This window comes from Passer domesticus, chromosome 6 (genome assembly GCF_036417665.1).
Source record: "Passer domesticus isolate bPasDom1 chromosome 6, bPasDom1.hap1, whole genome shotgun sequence".
In the NCBI taxonomy this organism is placed as follows: domain Eukaryota; kingdom Metazoa; phylum Chordata; class Aves; order Passeriformes; family Passeridae; genus Passer; species Passer domesticus.
Genome location: NC_087479.1, coordinates 45,037,584 through 45,062,226, shown reverse-complemented (window position 1 = coordinate 45,062,226; position 24,643 = coordinate 45,037,584). Strand labels below are relative to the sequence as shown.

Sequence of the window (24,643 nt, the reverse complement as noted above, 5' to 3'; positions counted from 1 at the left end):
TGTATCAGCAATCGCTTTTTTTTTTCCCCAAAAACAACTTCATTAGAAAAGCTCCTCAGCATGCACGCTGCGGGGATCTTTTTGACTCTACCTGTGCAGACTTTATCATGGGAAGATGATCACACCTGCAATTTGTACTGTACTTATCTACACTGCCAGGTGAAGACTTCCACAAGAAGCCAGGTTAAGTTGCCTGCCAAAACCATCTTCTAGCAGTAGACATTTCATAAATAAAGCAAAATTTACCTTCCTCTCAAGCTGATTTCTTGACATGCCAGAGGTATTTCAGTTCTCCAGAACCACCATTCTCATGTTTCAGATCAAGGTAGGATTTATGTCCTGATAGCCCAGAACAGGCATTCAGCATGAAAGGCACCTCTGCACTGATCTATGTTCTATCACAGCAGGATGCTGTTAGTTTTTTTTTTTTCTGGTTACACTGTTAAGCATATGGATGAGACAGGAAATCCTTGTCAGTGCTTATCAGTGCTGTCCCTAGATCTTGGAAATCTGACAGTAATGAAATTGGTGCTTTTAAATATTTAGAAACCAAATTACTATAATTAGCTCTGAAATTATGTTTCTGGCCTAATTCAGGCCTGCTGTTCATTCAGTTTCACATTTTGCAACTGAATAAACAGATCCTGGAAAACAAGGTCCTTTTATTGAACAGATGAGCCACTTCACTGAGTAACTGAGAGCAAAATAGTATGGAGAAGGCTAACATGAGGAAGATTCAGTTTCCACACGCTGTTTAAGAAACAGCAGTGTCAAAACAAGCATCCAGGTTCACACAAGCTTTGCCATTTCCTCAGTACTCTCAGAGCTGAGTCCCACAGTCTGTCAGAAAATTCACAACCTATTGCAGACAGAGATAAAAATCAAAGCTGTGTCAGAGCTATTTCAAGAACAGCTGAATCCAAGAGCACTTGCATGGCAATAATAAACAACACAAAAACATTTAAAACAAAGAATTTTAATAACTTCTCTGTAACAAATAATTAATCAAAGAGGCCGAATCCCATGTCATCATCAGATTCTTCTGATTCCTCCTTCTTCTCTTCTTTCTTCTCCTCAGCTGAAGGAAAAAAAAAGCCCAAGTGAATAGTCAGTATTAACACTGCACCACAGATTATCAAAATACAAGTTTTGGTATTCTCAGCTCCCCTGCCTACTGGTATTGGAGCCTCCAGGGTTCATCTCATTCCCTTTCAGCAACCAAATAACACTGAACAGATACAGACATTACTGCTGCAGGAATGTGCTTTACACCAAGTCTCTTTGATTCTGTTTTAAGCAAGACCAATCCTAAGGCAGACAAAGAGCAAATGTTTCTGACTGTCCAAAGGAAAAGTAACTGTTCAGTTGACACTTCCATCACATACTGAACTGCTGAAGTGGAGAAGCCCTGAAATGTTGACTCAGTTGTTTTGTTAAGCTGTTACCAGAGACAAAAGGAGTTGCCCTGGAGCCACACCTCTCCACTCACACTCACCGGCAGCAGGGGCCGCGGCTGCGGCAGGAGCAGCAGAGCCTCCTCCAGCAGAGACTGCCACGGCTCCCCCAGCCGGCATGCTGGCAAGTTTTCCATTACCTGAATGGGACACAAGAGAAGGTATTTATTTACAAGCTCATCCCAAGCACTGAAGTTAGGGGAAATGGAAGAGTGCAGCAAGAAACTGATCCTGTCTATGGACTTAACATGTCACTAACCTGCTGAAAATAACAAGAGGCTGCATCCATAATAAACTGTTCTGTGAAAAATTCGGGAATTTTAAGATTGACAAAGGCTTATCCCAAGAACACTGGCAGCATATTATCAGTAAGTTTTCTTCTCTTCAAAAAGTCCCTTTCTTCCAAAAGCTGTCATAAAAATAGCAGCAAACACATCCAATTTCGCACACCCACATTGTTCTCTGAATACAGCACAGTAGCCCAGAAAGTGATAATGTACCTCAGAAGGAACATATTTGCAGCACTGGCCTCCCCTGCTCCTTTTTTTTTCCACTTTAAGGGTAAAGAGAACTCTGAGCATGTAAGTGGATGACACAGGAGAGAAAGGGAAAGACTGACTTATTTATGGCAAAGAGTACAGTATTTTAAACAAATTCCTCAGCACCCTATGAACCCTATTGCATCTCCCTGGAGACTTCTGATTTCTGCTTGTGTTTGGACAGCCAGCTACTTCTCTGGCCTCTTGTCTTTCACATACCAAGGCTCCCTTGGCATTCAAAGGTCATGTAAACACTATGTTTGCCTCTATTCCAATTTCTGGGAATCAGTTTCTAAATAATTCACTGTTACTTCAAGATCTAATTAAACTAGCAAAGTAAACAAACATGTTTCATATGCATGTATGTTCTAAGAAACAATTATTTAAAGTATTACAGAAAGAGACAGCATGTGTTGTAACCATGAGTATAATAGCCCTCTTAGGTCTTTCAAATCACATGGATAGAAATGCCCAGTGCCTACTCCTGACAGCAAGGCAAAGTCCTGGCTACCTTTAAACAAAAATATGCCTGCAGATTCCCTTGTGCCTATACACTTGCAAGAAATAAAAAATCATTAATCAGAAACCTTTGCACTACCTCAGCCACTATGACCCAGTCAATTCATGTAAAAAGTTCCAGCCTCAGCAAGAGCACAAATTTCTATGGAAATCAGCCCTCAGAGTTCTGTCTCAGGGAAAAGGAAATGCTGAGAGCTCTGTAAGACATGTGCACTGGAGAGGCTTGTGCTCCTTGCAGAGGGTGGAGCTGCACCCCAATGCCAACTGCCTGTTCCTCATGCTTCACATCACGGGTGCACACAAGAGGGTAAAACACAGAACATCTCCTAGAGAGCCCAAAGGACAGCTCAGTCTCTTATCAACATGTCCAGAAAACTCCATCATGAGCAGACTTCCAGTAAGCTCATCCATGCTTCAGTTCTCCAGTTTAATGTGGTCCACAAGCGAAACCCAGCAGGTACTGGCACTGACCTGCAGGGAATTAGAATGGACCTGATTCCACTCAATTCAGCTGTGATCCACAACGCTGAACAGAGTCTGTGACTTGGCAGCAACTGCATATCTCAGGTCTAGGCTATCAAAGTAACAGAGGCAATTACCTGGGTCACTCAGAGACTCTTACTTACCCTGGGCAATTACATCTTCAATATTTTTTCCATTCAGCTCACTAATAACCTATAAGTAAAATTTACAATGTTAGAGTTTCCAAACAGCAGAAGAATAAGCTACATTTAAACAAATACTGATAAATCATCATATGCAGTGCCTCCACACTGCTGCTTATCTAGCCCCAAAATTCCTTACTTCTCAGTGGCAGAACAGTACATTGACATGAAAACTTCAGCTAAGTCTTCAATACTTTAAGCATTTTCATGAAATCTGTTACTGAATTCATAACTAATCCAACGACCTTGAAAAAAAGAGCATACAGAGATGTTGTGGAACCATTAGGAAGCCCCACCAACAGTGTAAGTCACTGAGGGACTGTTTACATTTCTTGCTCAATGGCCCCTGGGAGGCTCTGAAGCACTGGGTTCTGGACCCAAAACCACAGGGTCCCATTGCTAGCCCTACCAAATGTTAAAAGCCAAGCTATTGTATCCTTGCCCTGGAACACAGAGTTCCAACTTTAATATTAGGACCATTGTTGTATAACCAGAGATGAGAAAAGCAAAACACAATCCCCAAAACTGCTAAAGCAAGCACTTAAAAAATGGTCCAGAACTTACTGGCGAGTCCCAGACATGAGGAGCCAGTGGCTAAAGCTAAAGGACTTTAGCCAAGAGCTTTTTAACAGGCACCTTGTGCTTACACAGAGTGTGGGATGTGTGAAATTGTGCCTGCAGGACTGCTCCATCCAGGAGAAAGGTGCTTCTAACACTTCACTACATTTACACAGGCTTAAGATACAGACAATCCAAAAATTAATTATGATCAAAACAGATTCTAGAACAGCTTTCCTAATACTGGAGGAGGAGAGAAAGCAATTAATTCATTAAGGCATTAAACCTAAAGGAGCTAAAGACAAAAGACCTGAGATATAAACAGGAGCACCACGAGTTCAAACCAACATTCCAAACCACAGTAAGGATGCTGTCAGCTCAGCCAATGCACTGTCTCCTTGGGCCTATGATAAAATACTGGGAAAATAGTTTCTTTTCATCTTTACCTTTCTGGAAACACTTCACATAGGAGTATGTGACAATTCATAAGACAATTTATTGGTTCTTGGTTTTTTTCCCTATCGCCAATTATTTTTAGGTCCACAATGCTGAAGATCTATTACACCACAAGAAGCATTCTAATTAAGATACTCTTCAGAAGTCTGTTTTTCAACACAATCACTTTTGTATTAATTTCCAAAATCTTCCTACATATTATCCTCAAATACCTTTAATCTCCATGTTAGGACCTGCCTATGTTTCTTGGTGAGGAAACAAAGGCTCCATTGCAGCACACTAAATAAGGATGAATTACTGAGGATCAGGCCTTCAAAAGTGTTAGCTCTGAATTAACACTGACCAAAAATAAGAAATGAATCTTCAGTGCACACTGTACACCATGCCAGAACATTTTCAGTGCATCCTTACATGCAGCCATCATCTCCATGGGGATGATTAGCCTGAACTACCGGAAGTCAGCAACAACTGACAGAGATCTTTGCAGAGGTATTGAATAAGAAAGCCAGACTTCCAACAAAAGTTGTAAAAACTTATGATTGGCTCAGCAGTGTTCAGAATTCACACCGGTAAGGATCACCAAATGTCTGAACAGCCTAAGAGTAGATCAACAGGGAGGCAATGGGAACACTGAGGCCAAGGAAAGAGCTCCCATGTCTGGTGCTGGCTGGGACACCTGGAATTAAGAGGCAACACCACCTTGTTCATGCGTTCATCGTCCGTCTCGATGCCGACGCTGTCGAGGATCTTTTTCAAGTCCTTGGACGTGGGGGACTCGTTGCCCCCGAGCACGGCGAGCAGGTAAGCAGCGACGTAACGCATCCTGCAAGACAGCCCGGGAGAGTTTCAGCCTGGCGGTTACGCGTTCTCGGAGGGGCCCATCCCTGCTCCCCCCGAGCCGCCATCCTCCGGCTCCGCTTCCAGAGCGGGCCCCGCGGCCGGCGAGGCCACGCTGCGCACACTGCGCCAGCGCGGGGCCCGCACCCGCTCCCGCCCGCGCCGGCAGCGCACACCTCTCCCGAAGGGAAGCGGCAGCGCGGCCCTGCCGCCCCGGCCTCCGCCTCGGCCCGGCCCGTCCCTCCGCCAGCCGCGGCCCGGGCGCAGGCCGGGAGAGCACATGGCCGCCGCTCCCCCCCTCCTACCCCCCCCGCCCCGAGTGGTCTCGCCCGAGCCCCGCGGCCGCGGCGGGCTGGCGCGCGCGGGCCGGACGGCACCACTGCCGCGGAGGGGGGCGCGCGGCGCGCTTACCTGGGCGGCGGCGGCGGCGCGGGACAGCGGCCTGGGACGTGCGCGCGCGAGGGCAGAGCGGCGGCGAAAGGAAGGGGCGGGGCCTCGGCAACGCCTTCTTCCCGGCACCCGTCAACAACGAGCGCTGCCATTGGGCCGGAGCGGCGGGCAGCGCGCAGGCCAATGGGGAGCCGCGGGTGCGGCCGCCGCCAGCGCGGACGGTGGCGCATGCGCAGAGCCTGGGCTGTGTGGGCTGTGCGGCCTGGTCCTTCGTGCTGGGATGTTTGAGATTCCTCAAATCACAGAGTCACAGAGCGAATGAGATTGGAAAACACCTCTGCGACCATCGAGTCCAGCCTCTGACCGAACACCACTCTGTCAACTAGAACATGGCACTGAGTGCCACATTCAGTCCTTGCTTGGACACCTCCAGGAATGGTGGCTGCACCACCAGCCCTGGGCAGCCTGTTCCTACACCTGAGCGCCCTTTCTGTGGAGAAATCACTCCTGATGTTCAACCTAAGCCTGTCCTGGCACAGCTTCATACTGCCGTCCCCTCTGGAATCCTGCCCTGGCCTGGCAGGGTCAGCAGTCCCCTCCGTTTGTCCCTTGAGCTGGCTTCTGCCACCGGCTGCACGCGGGGCAGATCCACACAGAGTCCTCAGAGTCGTTTGTTTCCTATCCGTGCAGAGACGGGCAGTGGGTGATGAACCCAGAAAGCCCGCGCCTGGCTCCGTGCGTTTCTTCATGGAAAGGGCGGTCAGGCGTTGGAAAAAGCTCCCAGGGAGGTGGCGGAACCGTTGTCCCTGGAGGTGTTCTGGGAACAACTGGACATGCCAGTTAGCTTTGGTCTAGTTGTCACCATGGTGTTCGGTCGGTGGTGGAACTCGATGGTCTTGGAGCGGCCAGCAGGATTAGGGCAGTGATCATCCCTCACAGAATCACAGAATCACAGGTTTTTTCTAGGTTGGAAGAGACCTTTAAGATCATTGAGTCCAACCCATGTTCTAACACCTTAACTAGATCATGGCATCAAGTGCCACGTCCAGTCTTTTTTTAAACACATCCAGGGATGGTGACTCCACCACCTCCCTGGGCAGATGATTCCAGTATTTGACCACGCTTTCTGTGAAAAACTTCCTCCTTGTCCTGTCACTTGCTGCTTGCGAGAAGAGGCTGAGCCCCACCCGGCTACAAACCTCCTTTCAGGGCAGCCCCAGCCCTGCGCGCTCTTAGGCTAGCACCCCCTGCTCCATTTCTCTCCCTGGATTTGGATGGAGTAAGCACAACACCCGGAGCTGCCCGTGCCTCCCGCTCCCTTGGAGCCCAGGGGAGCCGAACCGGGACGGGCTGCGGTGCCAGGGCCGTGGCCGTGTCGGGAAAATCTCCTTTCGTGCCCTTGCTGCGGCAGCAGGACGCCGGGACACGGTTCCCCACAGCACCCGGCCCGCGTCCCGCTGCCTCTGGCACCTCCCCGTCCCGTCCCGCCCCGGATCGCGGCTCAGCTCCCGAGAACTTTTCAGGAAGTGGCGGGCAGAGCCCAGCCCTGCCCAGCCAGCCCCGGCTGCCGGGTGCCCGGGGCCGGTCGGAGGGGTGAGACCCGCGGGGCCGTGCTCGGCCGGGCACGGGGCGCGGCGGCGGCTGCTGCGGGGCTGCGCAGCGGCCCTGGGGGAGCGGGGCCAGGGCACAGCGTGCTGCCGAGTGCGACCGTGTGCGGGCTGTGTGTGTCCGTGTGCGGGCTGTGTGTGTCCGTGTGCGGGCTGTGTGTGTCCGTGTGTCCGTGTGCGGGCTGTGTGTGTCCGTGTGCGGGCTGTGTGTGTCCGTGTGTCCGTGTGCGGGCTGTGTGTGTCCGTGTGCGGGCTGTGTGTCCGTGTGCCGGCTGTGTGTGTCCGTGTGCGGGCTGTGTGTGTCCGTGTGCGGGCTGTGTGTCCGTGTGCGGGCTGTGTGCGACCGTGTGCGGGCTGTGTGTCCGTGTGCGGGCTGTGTGTGTCCGTGTGTCCGTGTGCGGGCTGTGTGTGTCCGTGTGTCCGTGTGCGGGCTGTGTGTCCGTGTGCGGGCTGTGTGTGTCCGTGTGCGGGCTGTGTGTGTCCGTGTGTCCGTGTGCGGGCTGTGTGTGTCCGTGTGCGGGCTGTGTGTGTCCGTGTGTCCGTGTGCGGGCTGTGTGTGTCCGTGTGCGGGCTGTGTGTCCGTGTGCCGGCTGTGTGTGTCCGTGTGCGGGCTGTGTGTGTCCGTGTGCGGGCTGTGTGTGTCCGTGTGTCCGTGTGCGGGCTGTGTGTGTCCGTGTGCGGGCTGTGTGTCCGTGTGCGGGCTGTGTGTGTCCGTGTGCGGGGTTGTGTGTGTGTCCATGTGCAGGGTTGTGCATCCATGTGCAGGCGTGTGTGTCCATGTATAGGGCTCTGTGTCCATGTACAGGGCTCTGTGTCCATGTGCCGGGCTGTGTGTCCGTGTGCAGGGCTGTGTGTCCATGTGAAGGACTCTGTATCCCTGTGCAGGGCTGTGTGTGTGTCCATGTGCAGGGCTGTGTGTGTGTCCATGTGTGGGGCTGTGTGTCCATGTGCAGGGCTGTGTGTCCGTGTGCAGGGCTGTGTGTGTGTCCATGTGCAGGGCAGTGTGTCCATGTGCAGGGCAGTGTGTCCATGTGCAGGGCTGTGTGTCCATGTGCAGGGCAGTGTGTCCATGTGCAGGTGTGTGGTTCAGAATGTCTGTGGCACCACATCTCTCCGCGTCTGTTGGCTCCGAGGCTGCCTCTGTGGCTTCTGGAGCTGCCCTCTGGCTCCTTCACCACTGCCAGTTTTACAAAGCTGTAGCTGATGGGCTTTTTTCTTACACATGTTTGTAAGGGGTCTGTGTACATGTTGTGCACAATGTCTTTGTAAGAAATGCTCACCTTTATACTACAGCAGTAGTTTCACTTTTATCCCATTGGCACGCAGTTTCACAAACCGTGTTCACGAGGACCCAGCACAGTTTGCAAGCTGCCTCTGGGCTCTGCTTCCTCTTCTTCTTGCCTTTACATTTCTGTCCTTTCAGGATGAGGCATTTCTGCCCTTTCAGGGGATGACGCCTCCCCCAGACTGTGCCTTGGGAACATCAGTGCTGTCATGTCCCACAGGCTAACAGTAAAAGCACTGCTCCTCAGGGTAGTGCTGGGGCATTATCCTGTTTCTGGCCTGCTGGCCTGGGATGTTGGAGCCAAGTTTGTTCTAATTCTGCATCACTCAAAGGAAACTTCTATTTACCAATTCAGTTCATGGCAGGGTTTACAAAGAGCTCCTGATACTCACACCATGAGCTAGTTTAATTGCCAGGCTCAGGAGGTGTTGCTCCTGCACCACCAACATGCCTTTTCTAACCCTGTTGCTGGCCCTGACACGTTTTCTCTGCTGCCCTTTGTCCACTTGCTTTTATTCCATTGACTCTGGGTTTCACAACCGGGTTCGATGAGGACCTGTCACAGTCTGTTAGTCACCTCTGGGCTCTGCTTCTGGCTCAGCACTCCCTGCCCCAGTTTTCTTCTCTACTTGTAAAGCTTCCTACTAAAGCACCTTGAAATCTGCATTAGGCATAGGCATTTACATTTATGTCTTTTAAAGTTAATATTGGTCTTTATTCTCATGGCGCATAATTGCTCCATTCCCTGCTGAGATGTTGGCTGGAAAAATTCAGAGGTTTTCTCTAGGAGAAGGCTCTGTGACATCTGTCATGCTGCATTTCTCTGCTCCTTGCCTCCAAAGCTTTCAGTAACATGCATGTAATCTTTCCTACCATCTTGCTTGTGATTATGAACTGTTTGTAGCCACTCTGGACTGGGGCAGGAGCCTTCATTGTGCACCTGTGTTCTTTTTCAGAGCCATCTTTCCTCCTCTCCTTGTCCCAGCCGCCTTGTGGTGCTGCCAGTGCCTGCCTGCCTGGCAAGTCAGAGCATGTCTGGACCCTGTGGATGAGATGCAGAAGATGGCAGAGCTGCTGGGGCTCAGGGATCAGTGCGGGGAGGGGACTCTGGGGGCTCCTGCCCTTGCTGGCTCCTGCCTTGCTGACAACAGACTGAACCTGGATGTTTATCCTGACGGCTGCAGCCGTTTCCTCCAGCTGTTCGAGGAGCAACAGGGAGAGCTGGTCCAGGTTGAGTTCCTCCGGCTCAGCAGCAACGATTGCCTCCTTGACACCACCCTGGGCAGCCTTCCTCATCTGAAGCACCTGAGATCCCTGGTGCTTAAAGGTAAATTCCGGGGCCCATCACCATCCAGCTTTTCTAGGCTCAGATTTTCTGTTAATCCTTCTCTCCACATCTGCAGGACAAACTGCCCTTGGAAGTGTTTTGTTCCAGTGCCCCTTACCTCAGCTTTGGCTCAGCCTTGCTCAGAGCTGAATGCAGATTTCAAAAAGATACAGCTGCTTATTTCCTTATTTCCTCCCTTTGTTTTTACAGCTGCCTGGGGACTCCTGTTTTTGGAGTCTTGTTGGGTTGATGCTGCCCCATGTTCTATAGCCATTCTCTAGAAGAAGGAGCTTTTTTGCAGTTACGCAAGAAGAGGGGGATTGAAAGGTGTTGAATCTTTTGGTGAATGTTCAGCCCCTATTTCATTTTTGAGAGTATAATAAACTGTCTTTGTTCTGTTTCTGCCTGAATCCATGCTTAATCCTTTCTTACTGTCAGTGGCTGTAGGTTTAGCAAAGTTCAAGACAGACCAGAAGAGGCTGTTCAACATTTTATCTAAAGTAGGACACAGGGCGTGCTTGTAATTTGGCAAAGTGTAATAACTGTTAGAGCTATAAATATTAGATCATTCTTTGACTGTCTCATCTATTTATTGTGGTAGGCTATCAGTACAATTTGTATAGTTTCTGTTTCAGACTGAATAATTTGCTCTTTGGAAGGTAGAATTTTAAAAGTAAATGAGAACAAAAGGGGAGTTTGGGGGCAGAATTCAGGGTTCCAGCTGAAAACTGAAAAGTCTGAAATTTGTTTCTATATCTGTCACAAATTTCTCATGTGAATAATTTGATTTGTCTTTCCCCCCTTTAGTAAAGTGGCAGTAACAGCAGTACCTTTTATCAGTCTTGTTTTGTGAGATGCACACACACCCTGAACATCCTGAAGTGCAATAAAGTAGTTCAGTAAAATCTTATGTACAAAGTGCAATGTGCCTGTTTGGTTGTTCTCATTTTGTACCATTATGCAGCATAAAAAAATGTTTGGTGCCCTCTGCTGTATATGGCTATAAATAGAAAACAGTAGAGAAGGAGTATGAAACAATGAACAAGTGTAAAAGTTTGGAAGTTCTCTTTTGTTTCCTCAAGTTGTTTTCCAGGGGTGCAGTCCTCTAATTGGAGAGTCAGAAGCTGAGATAGGGAACTTTCATTCTTCCCTCTTTGTGCTGTCTGCCCTACAAAATACTGAATTACCTACTTTTCCTTCCCACTTTTTCACTGCTCTTTCCTCAGGTGTGCCCTCCAGACTTGCAAGGGCAGATTTCAGTCCTCAGGGCTGTTTGCTTCTCAGCAGCATGGATAAATCCTTAAGGACAAGGACTATTTCCTTGATCCATAACGTGTTGTGTGTTGACCACTGGTAGTGAGGAAGCAGTGAGGAAGGAGGGTGGGATCCTGGAGGTGTATGGGCCACCCTGCTGAAGTGTGGTAAATGTGTGGGGTGGCCTGGCTCGTTCTGAGCTTTCACTCCAGATGTGTTTAGCAGAGCTATACTGGTTCACTGTGGCATCTCCTGATTTCATAACAGCTCTTCACTTTCACTGATCAGGAAACTGAGGCATGGAGCAGAAAACTCACCTCTCTGAGTACTTTGTGATTAGTGCTGCTCATTGCTATCAGTAACTCCCAGTCTTGTGGATCTCTGTGCTGAGTCTCACATGAGGCTGGTGGGCTCTCCTGGTAGCGTACTGACCTCTTCCATTTCCCTGCACCCAGGTGGCCATGCTAGGGATGAGTTTGGCTCCTATCAGCATGGCTCCCTGACAAGCTTGCCACCAGACTTTGGGACCCTCAGGTGCCTCACCCACCTGGATCTCAGCTTCAATAGACTCTCCACCTTGCCAAGCTGCATTCTCCATCTCCCCAGCCTCCGTGTGCTCCTGGTGAGCCACAACAGCCTGGTGACACTTCCTGAGGACTTTGGCTGTCTGAGCAAACTGACTTTCTTCTCTGCAATGAAAAATCAGCTGAAAGACTTACCTAAGAGCATTGGAGAGTTGTCAATGCTGCAGAATCTGGATATCTCAGAAAATGCTTTGGAATTTCTCCCTGAAGAAGTTGGGAATCTGCACAACTGCACAGAGCTGGATCTCTCTGGGAATCGCTTATTGAGCATCCCAGACTCCCTAGGTATGTATTTTATTGAGGAAGAGAAGGACATGGGCTTGCCAAGCTTTTGGTACAACCTCTGAGACCCTTGGTCTCTATCCCTAGAGTTGTTAGCATAAACCATTTTATATTGGAGCCAAATGGAAGGGGTATCCAGAAGGATCATGCTTGGTTCAGTCAGTGCCTTTGAGCATTACCAGCTCTCTGGACCACACTTTCTGTTTCTGTGAATCAGCGACACTGCTGAGATTTCAATACAATTTACAATGACTGAGGATCTGGCCTGGCTGGTTTTGGGTAGCAGAAGAGCTGAGGTTTGATGGGATGAGAATCTGGGATTGAAATCACACTGTCCAGTGTGGACCAGTCCACAGAACTGGGCCCTGACTCCTGCTGCCCACCTTCCTGGGTCCTGTATTACTTAGTGACCAAGGTTGTTTTTGATGCTGTTACTTGCAGCTGAAAAGGAAAGGACAGAGGAGGCTGTGTTGCCTCTCAGCTAATTCCTTGCACTTCTTTATTTTGTGAGCTAAAGGGATGTTAAGCTTTTGTGCTTTTCTCTCATTATGTGTGTGTTTTCATGGGCTGAGGAGAGAGGGAGGGTTTGAGCTGATATGCAATGCAATTAACAGCACGGATGGGGGGTCACTTCTTGTTCCAACCTGCAGCCAATTTGAAGTCTCTGCGCCGCCTGCATCTCCACAGCAATCTCCTGGTGACAGTCCCTGCCTCTCTTGCCAGCCTGCCCAACTTGTCCAGACTTGATCTGCAGAACAACTGCCTCCGTGCCATCCCTGCTGAGCTCCAGGCCTTGCCGTTCGTGCACGTCCGAGGCAATCCCTTGGGAGAAACGGAGCCATCCCCGCAGGCTGGTAATTGCAAGGCTTCTGCTGCTGTGTGTTCTGCCCAGCTGTTCCCTCACTCAGCCCAGCATGGTGTAGATGGGTTTGGATTAGAGAAGACAAGCAGGGGGGAATCAGATCAGCATTTATTTCTCTGGAATAATGATTAAGTTGTAAGGATACAGACAGTTCTAGTTATGTTCTTATGAGGCCTATCCCGGTCTGAAGGGCTCAGTGTTCCCTGGAATTGGGCTTTCTTGGTAGGGTTTCACAGTGGAAGTGAAAATGGGACTCACAGGAAACAGATCAGGAGAGGTCCCTAAAGGGGTCCAGCCTTTTTAGCAGAGGTGAGCACCAGTTCCTGGACTTGCTGCATGGCCCTAAGGCTGTGGTGGCTCATGCTGGAACCTCAGAGAGCAGCAAGGGGTCATTCTGCTGTGCAGTTACCTCCTACTTTTCTGAGGTTCACAGGCTGCAGAGGAGCAGCTCTTAGTCCAAGAGGAAGGTGATGAAATCAGCAGGAATCTGAGCAGGGTTTCCCAGAGGTGCTCATGTTCACAAGAGCAAACACTGATTCCCAGGGTGGCCCCAGGCAATCAAACGTGGCCCTGAGGGCTGCAGAGGTAAACTGAAATATTTTTGAATTCCCTCTGCTTCTGAGTTTTCCTAGGGGAGAGCTAGCATTTTCAGTATGTCCTGGGACCTCGAGGCCACATGCCATCCTCTTGCTGCAGTGTGTTCTGCAGCCCACTGCAGTGTGACCAGGATTCCATTAGCGACTTCTGTCAGATTAGGATTAAGCCAAAACTGTTCAGCCTTTCTTTGTCTACCTTGGTTTAAGTAACCTCTGTCTCCTTCTCCTACCCAAATCTTCTTATTGCCACAGATAAATCCAGTACCAGAAGGCTGAAAAGAATCTTCCTTGCATCAGGAGAGGGCAGGTAAGCCTCTGTTATTAAGAACTTACATTACAGACAAGATGCATGGTGGGTATTGCAGGAATGTATAGGAGCCTATAGCATTGGTAGGCCAGTGAAACACAAGTATGAGATTCTTCTGTTGATTTTTGGAGGGCTGAAGTCACTGTACAATGTCATAAATTCATGCATGTCTTCTGGAAGCTTTACTGTCACCTCTGAAGGCTGCAGAGTGGCCCTGGCCTGTGGCATCCATTTCTACTTTCCGCCGGGGGCTGCCTCTGCTCCTCTGCAAATCCACTTCCGATCCCTCACTCCGGATCCACAGTGGGTAAAGCTGAGACACCACGATGTCCTGCTGAGTAGAGTCCTGGAGCTGCAGCCTCATGGGGTCCAGTTCCAGCAGGTGAGGATACACCCAGGTCACCTCCTGATGAATCTGCCTTTGCAGTAGGTCAGTAGAGTCTTCTCAGAGTGCCTCTTGGGACCTGTGAGACAGTTACTCCCGTCCCTGGTGCTTTTAAGTAGCTGCAGAACTGCCTCTCAAAGAGCCCTGCTGCAGAGAATCAGAAAGGACATAGCCAACCTCTCTGGTACTGTGCTGATCTGGCACCTTTGCCTTCCCCACTGCTCCTGATTGATCCGAGCTAGAACCTTTCTCACTCACAACCCCCCTGTTCTACCAGAGGATAAGTCCAGCATCTGGCCTTAGCCTGAAAGGAGAACAGTTTGCATCCTTCTCTAAAAGTCTGATTGTGTGGTTTGTATTCAAGCTGGGGAGTAGTCACACCACCTACCAGCCCCATCATGGCTGACAGCAGCTCACTGCCAAAGTTGCTTTGCCCTTTCTGCTCAGAAGCTGTTGACCTGACATTTTCTGTCACCTCTCCAGAGACTGCAGGGCGGAGCAGGTTCTTTCATTCCCTGCATACAGGCCATGCTCTGCACTCCCTTGTCTCCATAGGATGCCACAGAGCAGAGCTGGCCTTGGTTTTATCCTTTCAGGTGGTGTCTCACAGGAATGCTTTTTTGCCAGGAGGTGCAGATCTGGATGCCATATATCTCACCTCAAACCCCTCACCAGCATGAGGTGGTTGTTCGGACCTTCAGTGGGCAGAGCTGGAATGATCTGAAAACGAGAGTGAAGCAGAAGAGAAAATCAAAGGTGAGCAGATTGAAATTACCAGTTTGCTCCTGTTCCCCTCTTTGGTTCTGTCCAGCCAAGAGTGAACCTATTTGAAACAACTCATGAGCTGTGTTTTGACCAGCTGCTATGAAATGTACTGGATTTCAGCTTCAGGTTTCCTCTCTCATGGAGGTGTGTCTCCTGAAGTTGATGAGTTGCATCCTGCCATGTTTCATCCCTGATTTAGTACTTTCTTCTGCTTGGCTGGTACTCATTTTCCTGCCTTTATTGTATTAAGTTATATGCCTATATGTTTTCTTCTTTGTCCTCTGTCACAGAAGTGTGTGGCCCACTGTTGTGTCCTCCACTTCTCTTGGTTCCTTGTTGTGTCTCGACTTGTCCAAAATGAGTGCAAAGTGCCAGCAGAGGGGACATTGCTCTTTTCCAGTGTGGATCCAAACATCAAAGTGATCTTTCCTCCAGGAGTCACCAAAGAGCCTCGTAGTGTCAAGCTGCAGGTATGCATGCTTTTTGGTGAGCTCTGGTGCAGCTGTTTTCTCTTGTTCAGTACAGAACCGAGCAGAGATGTCTGCCCTAGGGTAATTCATGTCTAGATGAGGTTGCTTCATGGGCTGACCCATCTCAGATCACCTTTTCTCTTCACTTCCCTGCAACATGGGCCATGCTCTGTGCTGCCCTGTGTGGGAGACCAGCAGACCAGTGGGTAGCTGCTATGAAGGGAACACAAAAAGATTTTGCCTCTTTTTCCCTTGCAAAACTGACCCTAACAAACAGCTCAGTGAGAATTGGGGTTGGTGGGAGAATCTAATGTGGATCTAATTCTAAAATCACCCCACTAAAATTAATTGTTCTAAAATTAATTGTAGAGCTGCTAGATGCTCTTGTAATACTTTAAGTCCATCCTAGCCCGACAGGTTGCCAGACTTCAGCTGAAGTTCACTGTGCTTTATTTCTCAATGGGCCCTGCAGCAAGAGCAGCATTTGCCTGCTGGGTGCTGGAGGACCTGAGTGAGCAGTGTGGGAATTTGGTGCCTGACTGCTCTGCTCACTGTGCTGTCTGCCACATCCAGGTGCTGCCAGTCTCTGCAGAAGAGATACAGGAAATCACAGCCCATGCAGAGTGCAGAGCCAGTCCCCTGCTCTACCTCTCCCAGGACTCCACAGTGGATTTTCTCAAGCCAGTGAGAATTCAGCTACCTCTTCCACCCGGGGTCACAGGTCAGTTTATTCCCAAAATTGACAAAGAGAAATGCCATATTTGGAAAACCACAAATGGCAAGAGAGAATTGTATCTGCCTCTCCTGTTGTTAATAAAGCTTGCTGCTTTTCCTGCAGGAACAGCAAGGTGTGTCCACTGACTCTGTGGGAGTGCAGAGAGGTGGGAGCTGAAGGTAGTTCAGGTCCATCAGATCAGGGCTGGGCTTCACAGACCAGACAAGCTGGGAAAATGGTCTTGGCAAAAGGATTTCTCTGCCAAACCACATGTGTATTTTAACTGCTGGTTTTACTGTGGTGGATTGGAGAGGCACTCCTGCCCACTGAGGAGATGCATTGCAAAAGAGCTTTGATTCATGACTGGGAATAGCTTGAAGCAAGAAATGAACATGCTGCCTCCAGGGGTCTGCCTTCTCTTTTCCTTGCATATGAATCAGGTGCTGAGCCACTGTATTTAGAAATATATGATTGTATGCTGAGCCACATCCCACTCTGAAAACTGCTAAAAACAGCCTCAGTCATGCCAAGGATTCCTCTGTTTGCTGAGTACCCTGCGTGTCCTTACTCCCATTTTCTTTGACCTCTCCTAGTTTTCTTGTAAAGAAATACATGGCCTTCATTATAACACTGCCTGGTATTTGTATGCCTGATGTGCATCAGGATTGAAAAGTCTGTGAGATGTACATTAGAAAGAGATAGAATTTAATTAACAACCCTAGATTTTAGTGATGCGAATTGTCTGATTAATCTGTTGGTGGGAATGAGCACACTATCATTTTAACTCTGCATATTTTGCCAGAATATCCCAAAAGCAATGGGATAGCCTGGTCCTTTTATTGTTGCTCTTTGACCAAAGTTCAGTTCTGGATGCTGAAGAGAAGGCTGTGAACCCTTATTTGGTGGCTTTAAAAAGTAAATCATCCAAACCTGTGGCTGGGTTTGTAAAGCCATGAATAAAGGTTTCTGCTGCATATAGCATCTCGTGACCATTGTTGTCTTTAGGGCTGAATTTGGATCGGTCAAGGCTGCATATTCTCCATGGTGACCTGGAGGGCCAAACCTGGAATGACATCACCAGTGAGGTGGTGCTGGAATTCACCCATCTTTATGCAGTGTTTGAAGTCACTCACTTCTCCTGGTAAGTGCAAGATTAGTCCTGAGGAAAAGATGGGATGTTCCTCTGCCTGCTTTTCCAACACTCTGAGCAGAGGCCATGACATTAACTCTATCTGTTCCCTTTTCCTTTTCCAAGTCAGGCCCAGTGTAGCACTTTGTCTCTACCTGTCATTCTTTCCAGTTGTGTGGGTGTGACACTGGCACCTTTCTGTGGGTGGGGTCCCTCATTTGTTTTTAATTCCTTGTCTCCAGGTACTGGCTGTGGTACACCACCAAGACCTACATTGGAGGCATTGCCAAGAAGGTCTATGAGCGGCTGCGTCTGTACCAGGTGAACTTCATTGCACTGCAGAGGAAGAGGGACCCCGAGCAAGTCCTGCTACAGTGTGTCCCCAAGCACAAGGTCTGGTCTGGGTTGCACTGCCTTGCTCCTGAGCTTCCCAGGCTTCCCTTTGTAGGATGTAAAGGCAGCAGTGCACCAAACGGTGACCAGCACTGTCACCACACTGTTGGTGGTGTGATACTGACTCACAGGGAGCTGAAGGAAGAATACAACTCGTTCTATGAAGTGGTAAATGCCATGCACTGATTTCCTCCCCTGCAAACCCTGAGGACTGGGCTGTTAAAATCAGGTGAACCACAGTTAGTGGCCATGTACATGCTATTATCATCCAGCAGACATGAGGTAAAACATGTTGGCTTAAATTTAAGTCAAAGTTTACATGTCACTTGTCTGACATGGGCTAGTGGTGTGGGCAGCAGCACTGCTTTGTTTTCAGCTGGAGTAGTTAGAAATGGTAATTTTCCTTATGCTCCTTGCTGTCTCAGTTCAAGCCTGGAACAGAACATATGAGCACTCCTTAGACTGCTTTAATGCAACATCAGGTTAGTTTATGGGATGAGTGTGAGCTAATCTGGCTGACTTTGTCAGGAAGGAGAAGGGAAGTGCTCACACATTCTCTTCTGCTGCCTCTTCCTGGGGGTATCAGCCCTCAGCAGTGTTGTTTCAGATTAGTGTGAGCATGAGTGTGCAGCTGTGGAGAACGTGTCCCTTGGCAGGCAGTGCACCTTGGTGAGGTGAGGGTCATTTTATCCAACTGCCACTACTGGGCTGCATATCCAGCTCTGCATAATTCTCTGCTCTGGTTGCTCCTTCTCTTTACCTGTGCTCCTGTATTAAAGTGACCTGTGGACACAAACATCTGCAAGGATTTTTTATATTGGGTTCTGAGCTAAAACTGTCTCCAGATGAGGCATCAATGACACTCTGAGATGGTTGTTTGGGTGTGTCTGTAGTCCTGCTGGGAATAGTCATGGAGTGAGAGAGGTTTATTGTTACAAACAGAAGAATCTAACCTGAGTCTTGCACTGCCACAGTGATCACAGGGTACAAAGCTTTCTGGTGTCCTCAGCTGTGTGCTATTGTAGCAGGTGTCTTTTTGCAGAGAAAATGTATTTGAATAGTTAGTGGGATTTGGTTGCAAGTAAATCCCTCCTTGTCTTTGAAGTTAAAAAGACCTGTTAAAAAGACAGAGACAGTGCTGAAATGCCTTTTTAATGGACTTTGTTAATTTGTTTACATCCTTTTCATGTAAATTAGTCTTCCCTAGTGAAGGTGAGAGGAGCATCATGGGTATAGAAACATGGGTTGGGGGACAGATGTGTTTCTGACCAAACACTGATGTCCTTGTCAGGTTGACCCGGTGCTGAAGAAGCTGCAGGACCGCTATCGAGGACCTGAGCCATCCGACATGGTGGAGATGTTTGAGGGAGAGCAATTTTTTGCAGCTTTTGAGCGAGGCATCAGCATTGATATGGGTATGGCAGTACTGGGCTTGTTCTGCTCCTGCCTCCCTCTCTCTTGTCCTGCTCTGGCCCTAGACATGTTTCTGCTGTGGGTTGTACTCCTCCATGGCATCCCTCTCTGTCTCCAGCTCTTCCACTACTCACAGCAGCCAGTCCCTGGACATTGAACTTGTCACATTCTTTGGTCACGTAACTTTTCTATCCACTTTTCCTTATGGAAGTGCTGTTTGCAGACTTTAATTTCTTCTCATGCTCTTTTAAACCTGCAGAGGGCAATAGCCAGGTGGGTTTATTCTTATGACTGATCGGCTTCTGCACACTTTTCTCCATAAATTGAATGCTTCCTGCTTCTTTGCACAGATCGCCCTGACTGTGTGGATGGACGTCTCTCATTTATTTTTTACTCCCACTTGAAGAACATGAAGGAAATCTATGTAACCTCCCCTGTGGACAGAAAAGGCCAAGCTGTAAAAGGCCAGGTGAACAACCAGTTACACTGACTTTTTGTTTCCTCCTTCATCATTGCTTTTACAGTACTCATTATAATAATCTCTGAGTGCTGGGCATGACTCTTTTCCTACCCTCTTTCTCTGGCTTTGCATTTCACTGACTAAACTCTGAATAATCAAGACGTAATCTCGAAGGATCACTCATCACTTAACTGTCTGACTTACATTCCTGCCATTAATTTTTGGGGTGCTGGCAGAAAGTCCAGCCTTTATGGCAGAACCTCAGTGCTTCTCCCAGTAACACATAATTGAGAGGTCATATTTGTGGGCTGAGGATAGATGAGAATGCTGAATTCATTCTTTCCCAGATGGAAAAGACATGGTGCCAGTAAGCTGAGCCACTGTGCTTGAATCAGGGTCTCACTGCAATCTTTCTCTTTGCAAAGGTCTCTTTCTACCGCGGGGCAGTTCCAGACAGCATCCCTGAAGATGCCAGCAGGAGGAGAAAAGGTCCAGACTCCCTCTGGCTTGCTACTCTGCCCATCAAACTGCCTGTGAGTTGTCTCCTACAGAAAAATTAATCTAGCTGGGGTAAGAGCATGGCATTCCTGCTCAGCTAATTTTGTTTCCTCCATGAGAAGGCATGCAATGAATAATCACAAGAAATAGCTGCCCAGCAGTGTCATGGTGGAGATTTTGCACTCCCTGTGAGCGAGCTCTTCTGAAACAAGAACATGAAGAGCTGGGAGTGGTTTCCATCTCTCCTGCTCATCTTGCCTGTCAAGCATAGGCTTGTTGGGTGGGTGGTCAGAGAGTCAGAGAGGGTAGATCCTTTGAATAAATGAGAATGTAGTACGCAAGAAAGCTTGCTGTAATTAAGGGAAGGGTCTGTTTTGTTTATAAATTTCGTAGTCGCACAGCTCATGCAGCAGGAAAAAAAAAGGAATAGGATGGCGTAGTTTTGCTGGATTTGAACACAGCCATTGAGTGTAGGTATTCCGTTGTGAGCTGTAACGGTTGGGCTGTAGGTTACAGTGAGAAATGCAACTTTTGCTTAGGGAATTTAAGTGACATTTGAGAAGTCTAAAACAATAAATACCTTGGTAGGCTGAATACTTCCCTTCCGATCACGTGTGATGATCTCACATGATCCCTTTCTGACACATGCAACCTCAACTACAAACCTACACTAAGTGCTCTCTTACTGCTGAGGCACATATGCTTCAGGGATGTGGCTTATTTTAAACTGCTCTGTAAATGCAGGAGAGGAAATTTCTGATGTGAGTTATGACTGTGGGCATTACAATTTGATATGTTCCTGAGGCAGTGAGCATTGTAAGTGTAAGTACACTGCCAGTGTAAGTCCTCCTTGCTTCTTACAAGCAAGTAAGAACCCCCAAGTACTTCCTTTTTCCCCAGTAGAAGAAAGATTTCACTGTGGAGATGGAGTGGCCAAACACTCTCCTCTACGAAAAAGACTGTTCTTTCTCTCTCTTCTTTGTGTCACAGCAACTGAAACCCCGGTGGGATGAGACCCCTGGTCCCCTGTATGGCTTCTCCTTCCCTCCCCTGAACCTGGGCAATGCTGAGACTGGGTACCTGACACAGGCAAACCTGCTGAGCATTGCTAGGCGTGTGGGAGCTGACTGGCAGAGCATCGGCCTCAACCTGGGCCTGACCTACCAGCAGATTGAGCGCATAGGATACAATAACAGGTGAGAACAGGACACAGTAATCAACAGTGATGCATTATATATGTCTGTCCATCTATCTGCAGTGTAAATCAGTGCTTGGCTGGTTGAAAGTTCTTCCACTGTAATTGCTTTATTGGATTAAAGATGGGTTGACTAATGGTTCTTCTGAAAAGAATACCTTTTATAAAGGGAAACTGATTATGTTCTCTTGCCATTATAAAATAAAGCTTTTTTGTTTGAAAAACAAAATTGGGAAATAACAAACCTGATGAGCTTTGTAGTTCAGCTGAGTTGCATTCCTGTTTTGTTCTGTGATCAGATTCCTGGCCAGACTCCATCTCTTACAAAGAGAAATGATCTATGGCTTTAATTGTGAGTATCATTGTTATTCAAAAAGAGCTTGTGGTACATCACGGGACATGCAGTCTGACTGAAAAGCCAAAGCAGTAGGAGAGAATTAGACTTGTTATAATCAAACTAATGTTCCTGTGAGGAAATTATATTCAAAAGCAGAATGCCTTAATTTGATACTTCTGTAAGGAAAATATTTTATAGAGAAACATTCATGCAGGAACTGCAACTCCTGTATGCTGGGTAGGAAAAAGGCAGGCCCACTGGGTGCTGTGTGTGTCTGGATTGCTTCTTAAGGCTCTGGCCATGGCTGGGACTTAGGTAAGGTCTCTTTGGTTTGCTGCTCAGGAGAACATGGCGGTAACTTCTGTCTTTCCTCCTTTCTTCAGAGAGGACCTCAATAAGCAGATCCTGGACATGCTTTTCTCGTGGGCTCAGCAGAACTCAGAGGATCCTGACTGTGTGAGCAAGCTGATCACAGCCATGAAGGAGAGTGGCCGCCAGGACATCGCTGATGAGGTCGAAGCCATCATTGAGCTGGGCCGGCAGAAATACAGCGAGTCCATCCGCCGGCTGGGCCTGGAGCAGGAGAGCAGCACTGAGGACTCTGCAATAGCTATGATGTAGCACCTGGCAGAGAAAAATGGGGTTTGTGTGGCACCCCTCTGTGTACCCAGTGACAGTACCTGGGGGCTGCTCCCTCCTCAAGGGCCAGGCTCTTCCTGAGGAGCTGGGCATTGATTCTCTCGGGTCTGTACTCACAGGGCACTTCTGCCAATCCCAGGCAGTTTAGAGTGCATTTAGGAACCTTTTTTCTACTTCCACTTTGTGACCTTCAGCTTTAGCTTTCAGAAATGTGGAGAAATTTAGAGACTGGAGTATCTGTCTGTCAGCTGAGTAGTGGCTTAAGTAGTGTTTGATGAGTTAATACTCATGTTACATGTATTTATTTATAACTTATTCCTGAAACTGGAAGCACTGCTGGAAACACTGGGTGTGAGCATTTGGGTCCATTTGTGCTCCAGTGCTTGATAGGAGAGTGGAGGTGCATCATGTTATGAAGGCCTGTGATGTGGTGGGGACTGTTCAGCCATTTCTGTCAATGATGTGTTCTGCTTGCATGAAAGTGTGAACTGTATTCCCCATGAAAATGGTTTCTATTTTTTTCCAAATCTCTTTCAGTTCCCTTAAGTCCAAACAAAACCTAAGTATTTGTGGGGAAGAAAGAAGAAAATGATTTCTAGAGAAATTTTTTTTGTTTGTTTTGCTCCAGAAGCTATCATGAAACAAATAGCCTGCTGCACCTGCAAGCACCTTTTTTAGACAACACCTACATACTGCTGATCTTTGACAAAGTTCCAGTTTTATTTTATACAAAAAAAAAAAAAGTAAAAAACCATGACCTGTTCTGAAACAGACTCTAATTTAAGTGCAATCAAAATTTTCCTTGCAGTTTCCAAGGGGTAGTCCTCACATCTTCCCAGTGAAATGTGACTGTGTAGTGGTGAAGGTGTGACCCCTCTGAAGTTTGGTGAAAAGCATGACTTTAATTTGCATTTTAAAAACTGGTCTGACCAGCTTGAAATAAGGCACTGTTGTGTGTTTGGCATGAACCATGCTGAGCTAACTTCCCAGTTTTTCAGCCTGAATATCATGTATAAGGCTGGAGGCATTTGCTGCTTTTTAGCTGCTCAATGATTTATTACTGAGGTGCCTTTCTCTTCCTGTTCCCCATCTCATAATGGCCCTCAGTTAATGACCCACTAATGACAGTGCAAGCTTTTTGAAAGACTACTGTCATTTAAGTAAATTCAAGTCTTTCAAGACAGTTTTGAATTCAGCATAACTCTCTAAACATTACTTAAAGGGCTGTTGTTAGTCTGAAAAAAACAAAAGTGTGTTTAGAAATGTCAGGTTGCACGTGCAAAGTCAGCGTGCAGTTGCAGGTTGGATAAATGCTGGTGTTTTCTTCCCCTCCTGAAGAATCATCGGTGGCTTCCCTGATGCTGCTTCAGACCTGCCATCAGTATTACTGAAAGAGAGGCATAAAATCGTTCTGCTTTTTCTCTAATTTAAGGCTGTTCCAGCATCTCAGGCTACAGAGTGCTTACTGTCCAGTCCAGAGCACTGGACAAGGACTTGCAGATTTGAGCTGTCACTTTGGGCCTAGGGACATCTACAGATCTGGTTTCTTAGGTTGTGCTGCCCCAAGTCACATGCTGGGTTCAAGTCAGCAGTGCTCTGTTGAATGTACATTTTCTCTTGTATTCTGTGTCATATGTTATTGTTTGTAATTTTCATGGATACCAACAAGGTATTTGTTCTTTCCTCCAGTTTTGGAGAGATGCATTTGAGCATATTGCTCTCACTGGGAATAAAGTCAGCACTTAACTGTTTCACAGCATGGTCTGCTATTCCATAAATACCTTGAGTGAGATGGAAACTGGTCCCCTTAAACCTGCTGTCAGGAGAACACAGGTGAGCCTGGCTGTGCTGTGCAGAAATGGGAGAAGAGCTCCTGTTTGGATACTGCTGGTTGCAAAGCACAGGACAGAGTGCAGCTCAGTTAATGGTGTCCCTGGAGGGTGGCTTTGCTGCAGTGGGGCTAAACCAGGAAACAAAACATTCAGGAAATGAGCTGAGGCTCAAGTGGAGCAGATCTAGAGAGCAACAAGGCTAATCTGGAAGGGACAGTGTGTAGGGTAAGCCTGTCCTCCGGTGTAGGTGCGGGGGAAGTCTACAGGGAGCACAAGGCAGCATCCACAGCTACAACAGGATGAAGCTTGGCTGCACTTAGCTTTCCATTTGTGACAGTCAGACCAGAGCTGAGTTAGGCAATGCTGGAATAAAGGATAGGTAGGCTGGACTGTGGGGGACTCATCCAGGCATCAGCAGAGCTGCAGCTCTTTGGGAAAACAGCTTGGTGCCAAGAGAGAGGAAGGTTGGTGCCAAGTGTTCAGGTTACTCTGGTAGTGGGCTGCAGCCAGGCCAGGCCACAGCAGATACCATCCCTAGACAGTTCCATCAGTAGAACAGCTCTTCAGGATTTGGGCTGATAACTTAAGGAAAGGTAAGTATTGTACCCCAGAAAAGAATTGTTATCTCCAGTCTTTCCTGCTGAGCCATAGCTGCTGGGTTGGGCCTCCTTGCATGCATCTGGCTTTCTCCTTGGAGTGACACCAAAGCAGGCACCCAGCTGAGGACACCGAGGTGCTGTCGGGAAATCAGAGCAACTGTTCAACTCCTCTTTCCTCAGCTGACTTGGCAGCAAATATTTGAGCTGGAAGGGAGTCAATGGAAAACATTATTTTGAGGTGGGTTATCTTTATCAATAATCTCTTTGAGGCATAGTAAGTCTTTCATAAGC

The 24,643-nt window shown here is 48.0% G+C and overlaps 2 protein-coding genes and 1 non-coding gene across 5 annotated transcripts; 1 reads left to right on the top strand and 2 right to left on the bottom strand.

The window, feature by feature from the left end:
* Nucleotides 1-960: 960 nt before the first annotated feature.
* On the bottom strand, nucleotides 961-5,589 carry RPLP2 (ribosomal protein lateral stalk subunit P2). Its single transcript, XM_064425127.1, has 5 exons — nucleotides 5,440-5,589; nucleotides 4,891-5,014; nucleotides 3,139-3,187; nucleotides 1,496-1,594; nucleotides 961-1,078 (listed from the first exon to the last, which is right to left on the bottom strand). Exons 1-5 carry the CDS (start codon nucleotides 5,568-5,570, stop codon nucleotides 1,002-1,004), a joined length of 480 nt encoding a protein of 159 aa, XP_064281197.1. The 5' UTR covers nucleotides 5,571-5,589; the 3' UTR covers nucleotides 961-1,001.
* Nucleotides 2,874-3,006, bottom strand: LOC135304053 (small nucleolar RNA SNORA52). Its single transcript, XR_010365489.1, has one exon. It is a non-coding gene; the product is annotated as a small nucleolar RNA SNORA52 (small nucleolar RNA).
* Nucleotides 5,590-5,670: 81 nt separating the features above from the next.
* PIDD1 (p53-induced death domain protein 1) lies at nucleotides 5,671-23,672 on the top strand. Of its 3 annotated transcripts, none has more exons than XM_064425117.1 (16): nucleotides 5,671-6,373; nucleotides 9,267-9,637; nucleotides 11,347-11,760; nucleotides 12,408-12,611; nucleotides 13,468-13,522; nucleotides 13,703-13,904; nucleotides 14,535-14,663; nucleotides 14,963-15,142; nucleotides 15,716-15,863; nucleotides 16,863-16,998; nucleotides 17,229-17,379; nucleotides 18,671-18,794; nucleotides 19,143-19,261; nucleotides 19,678-19,785; nucleotides 20,741-20,946; nucleotides 21,666-23,672. In XM_064425117.1, exons 2-16 carry the CDS (start codon nucleotides 9,364-9,366, stop codon nucleotides 21,901-21,903), a joined length of 2,688 nt encoding a protein of 895 aa, XP_064281187.1. In that variant the 5' UTR covers nucleotides 5,671-6,373; nucleotides 9,267-9,363; the 3' UTR covers nucleotides 21,904-23,672. The 3 variants fall into 3 exon arrangements, with proteins under 3 accessions (XP_064281187.1, XP_064281185.1, XP_064281186.1); XM_064425115.1 differs by having other exon boundaries at nucleotides 5,671-6,384; XM_064425116.1 differs by lacking the exon at nucleotides 5,671-6,373 and adding an exon at nucleotides 6,880-7,011.
* Nucleotides 23,673-24,643: the final 971 nt, after the last annotated feature.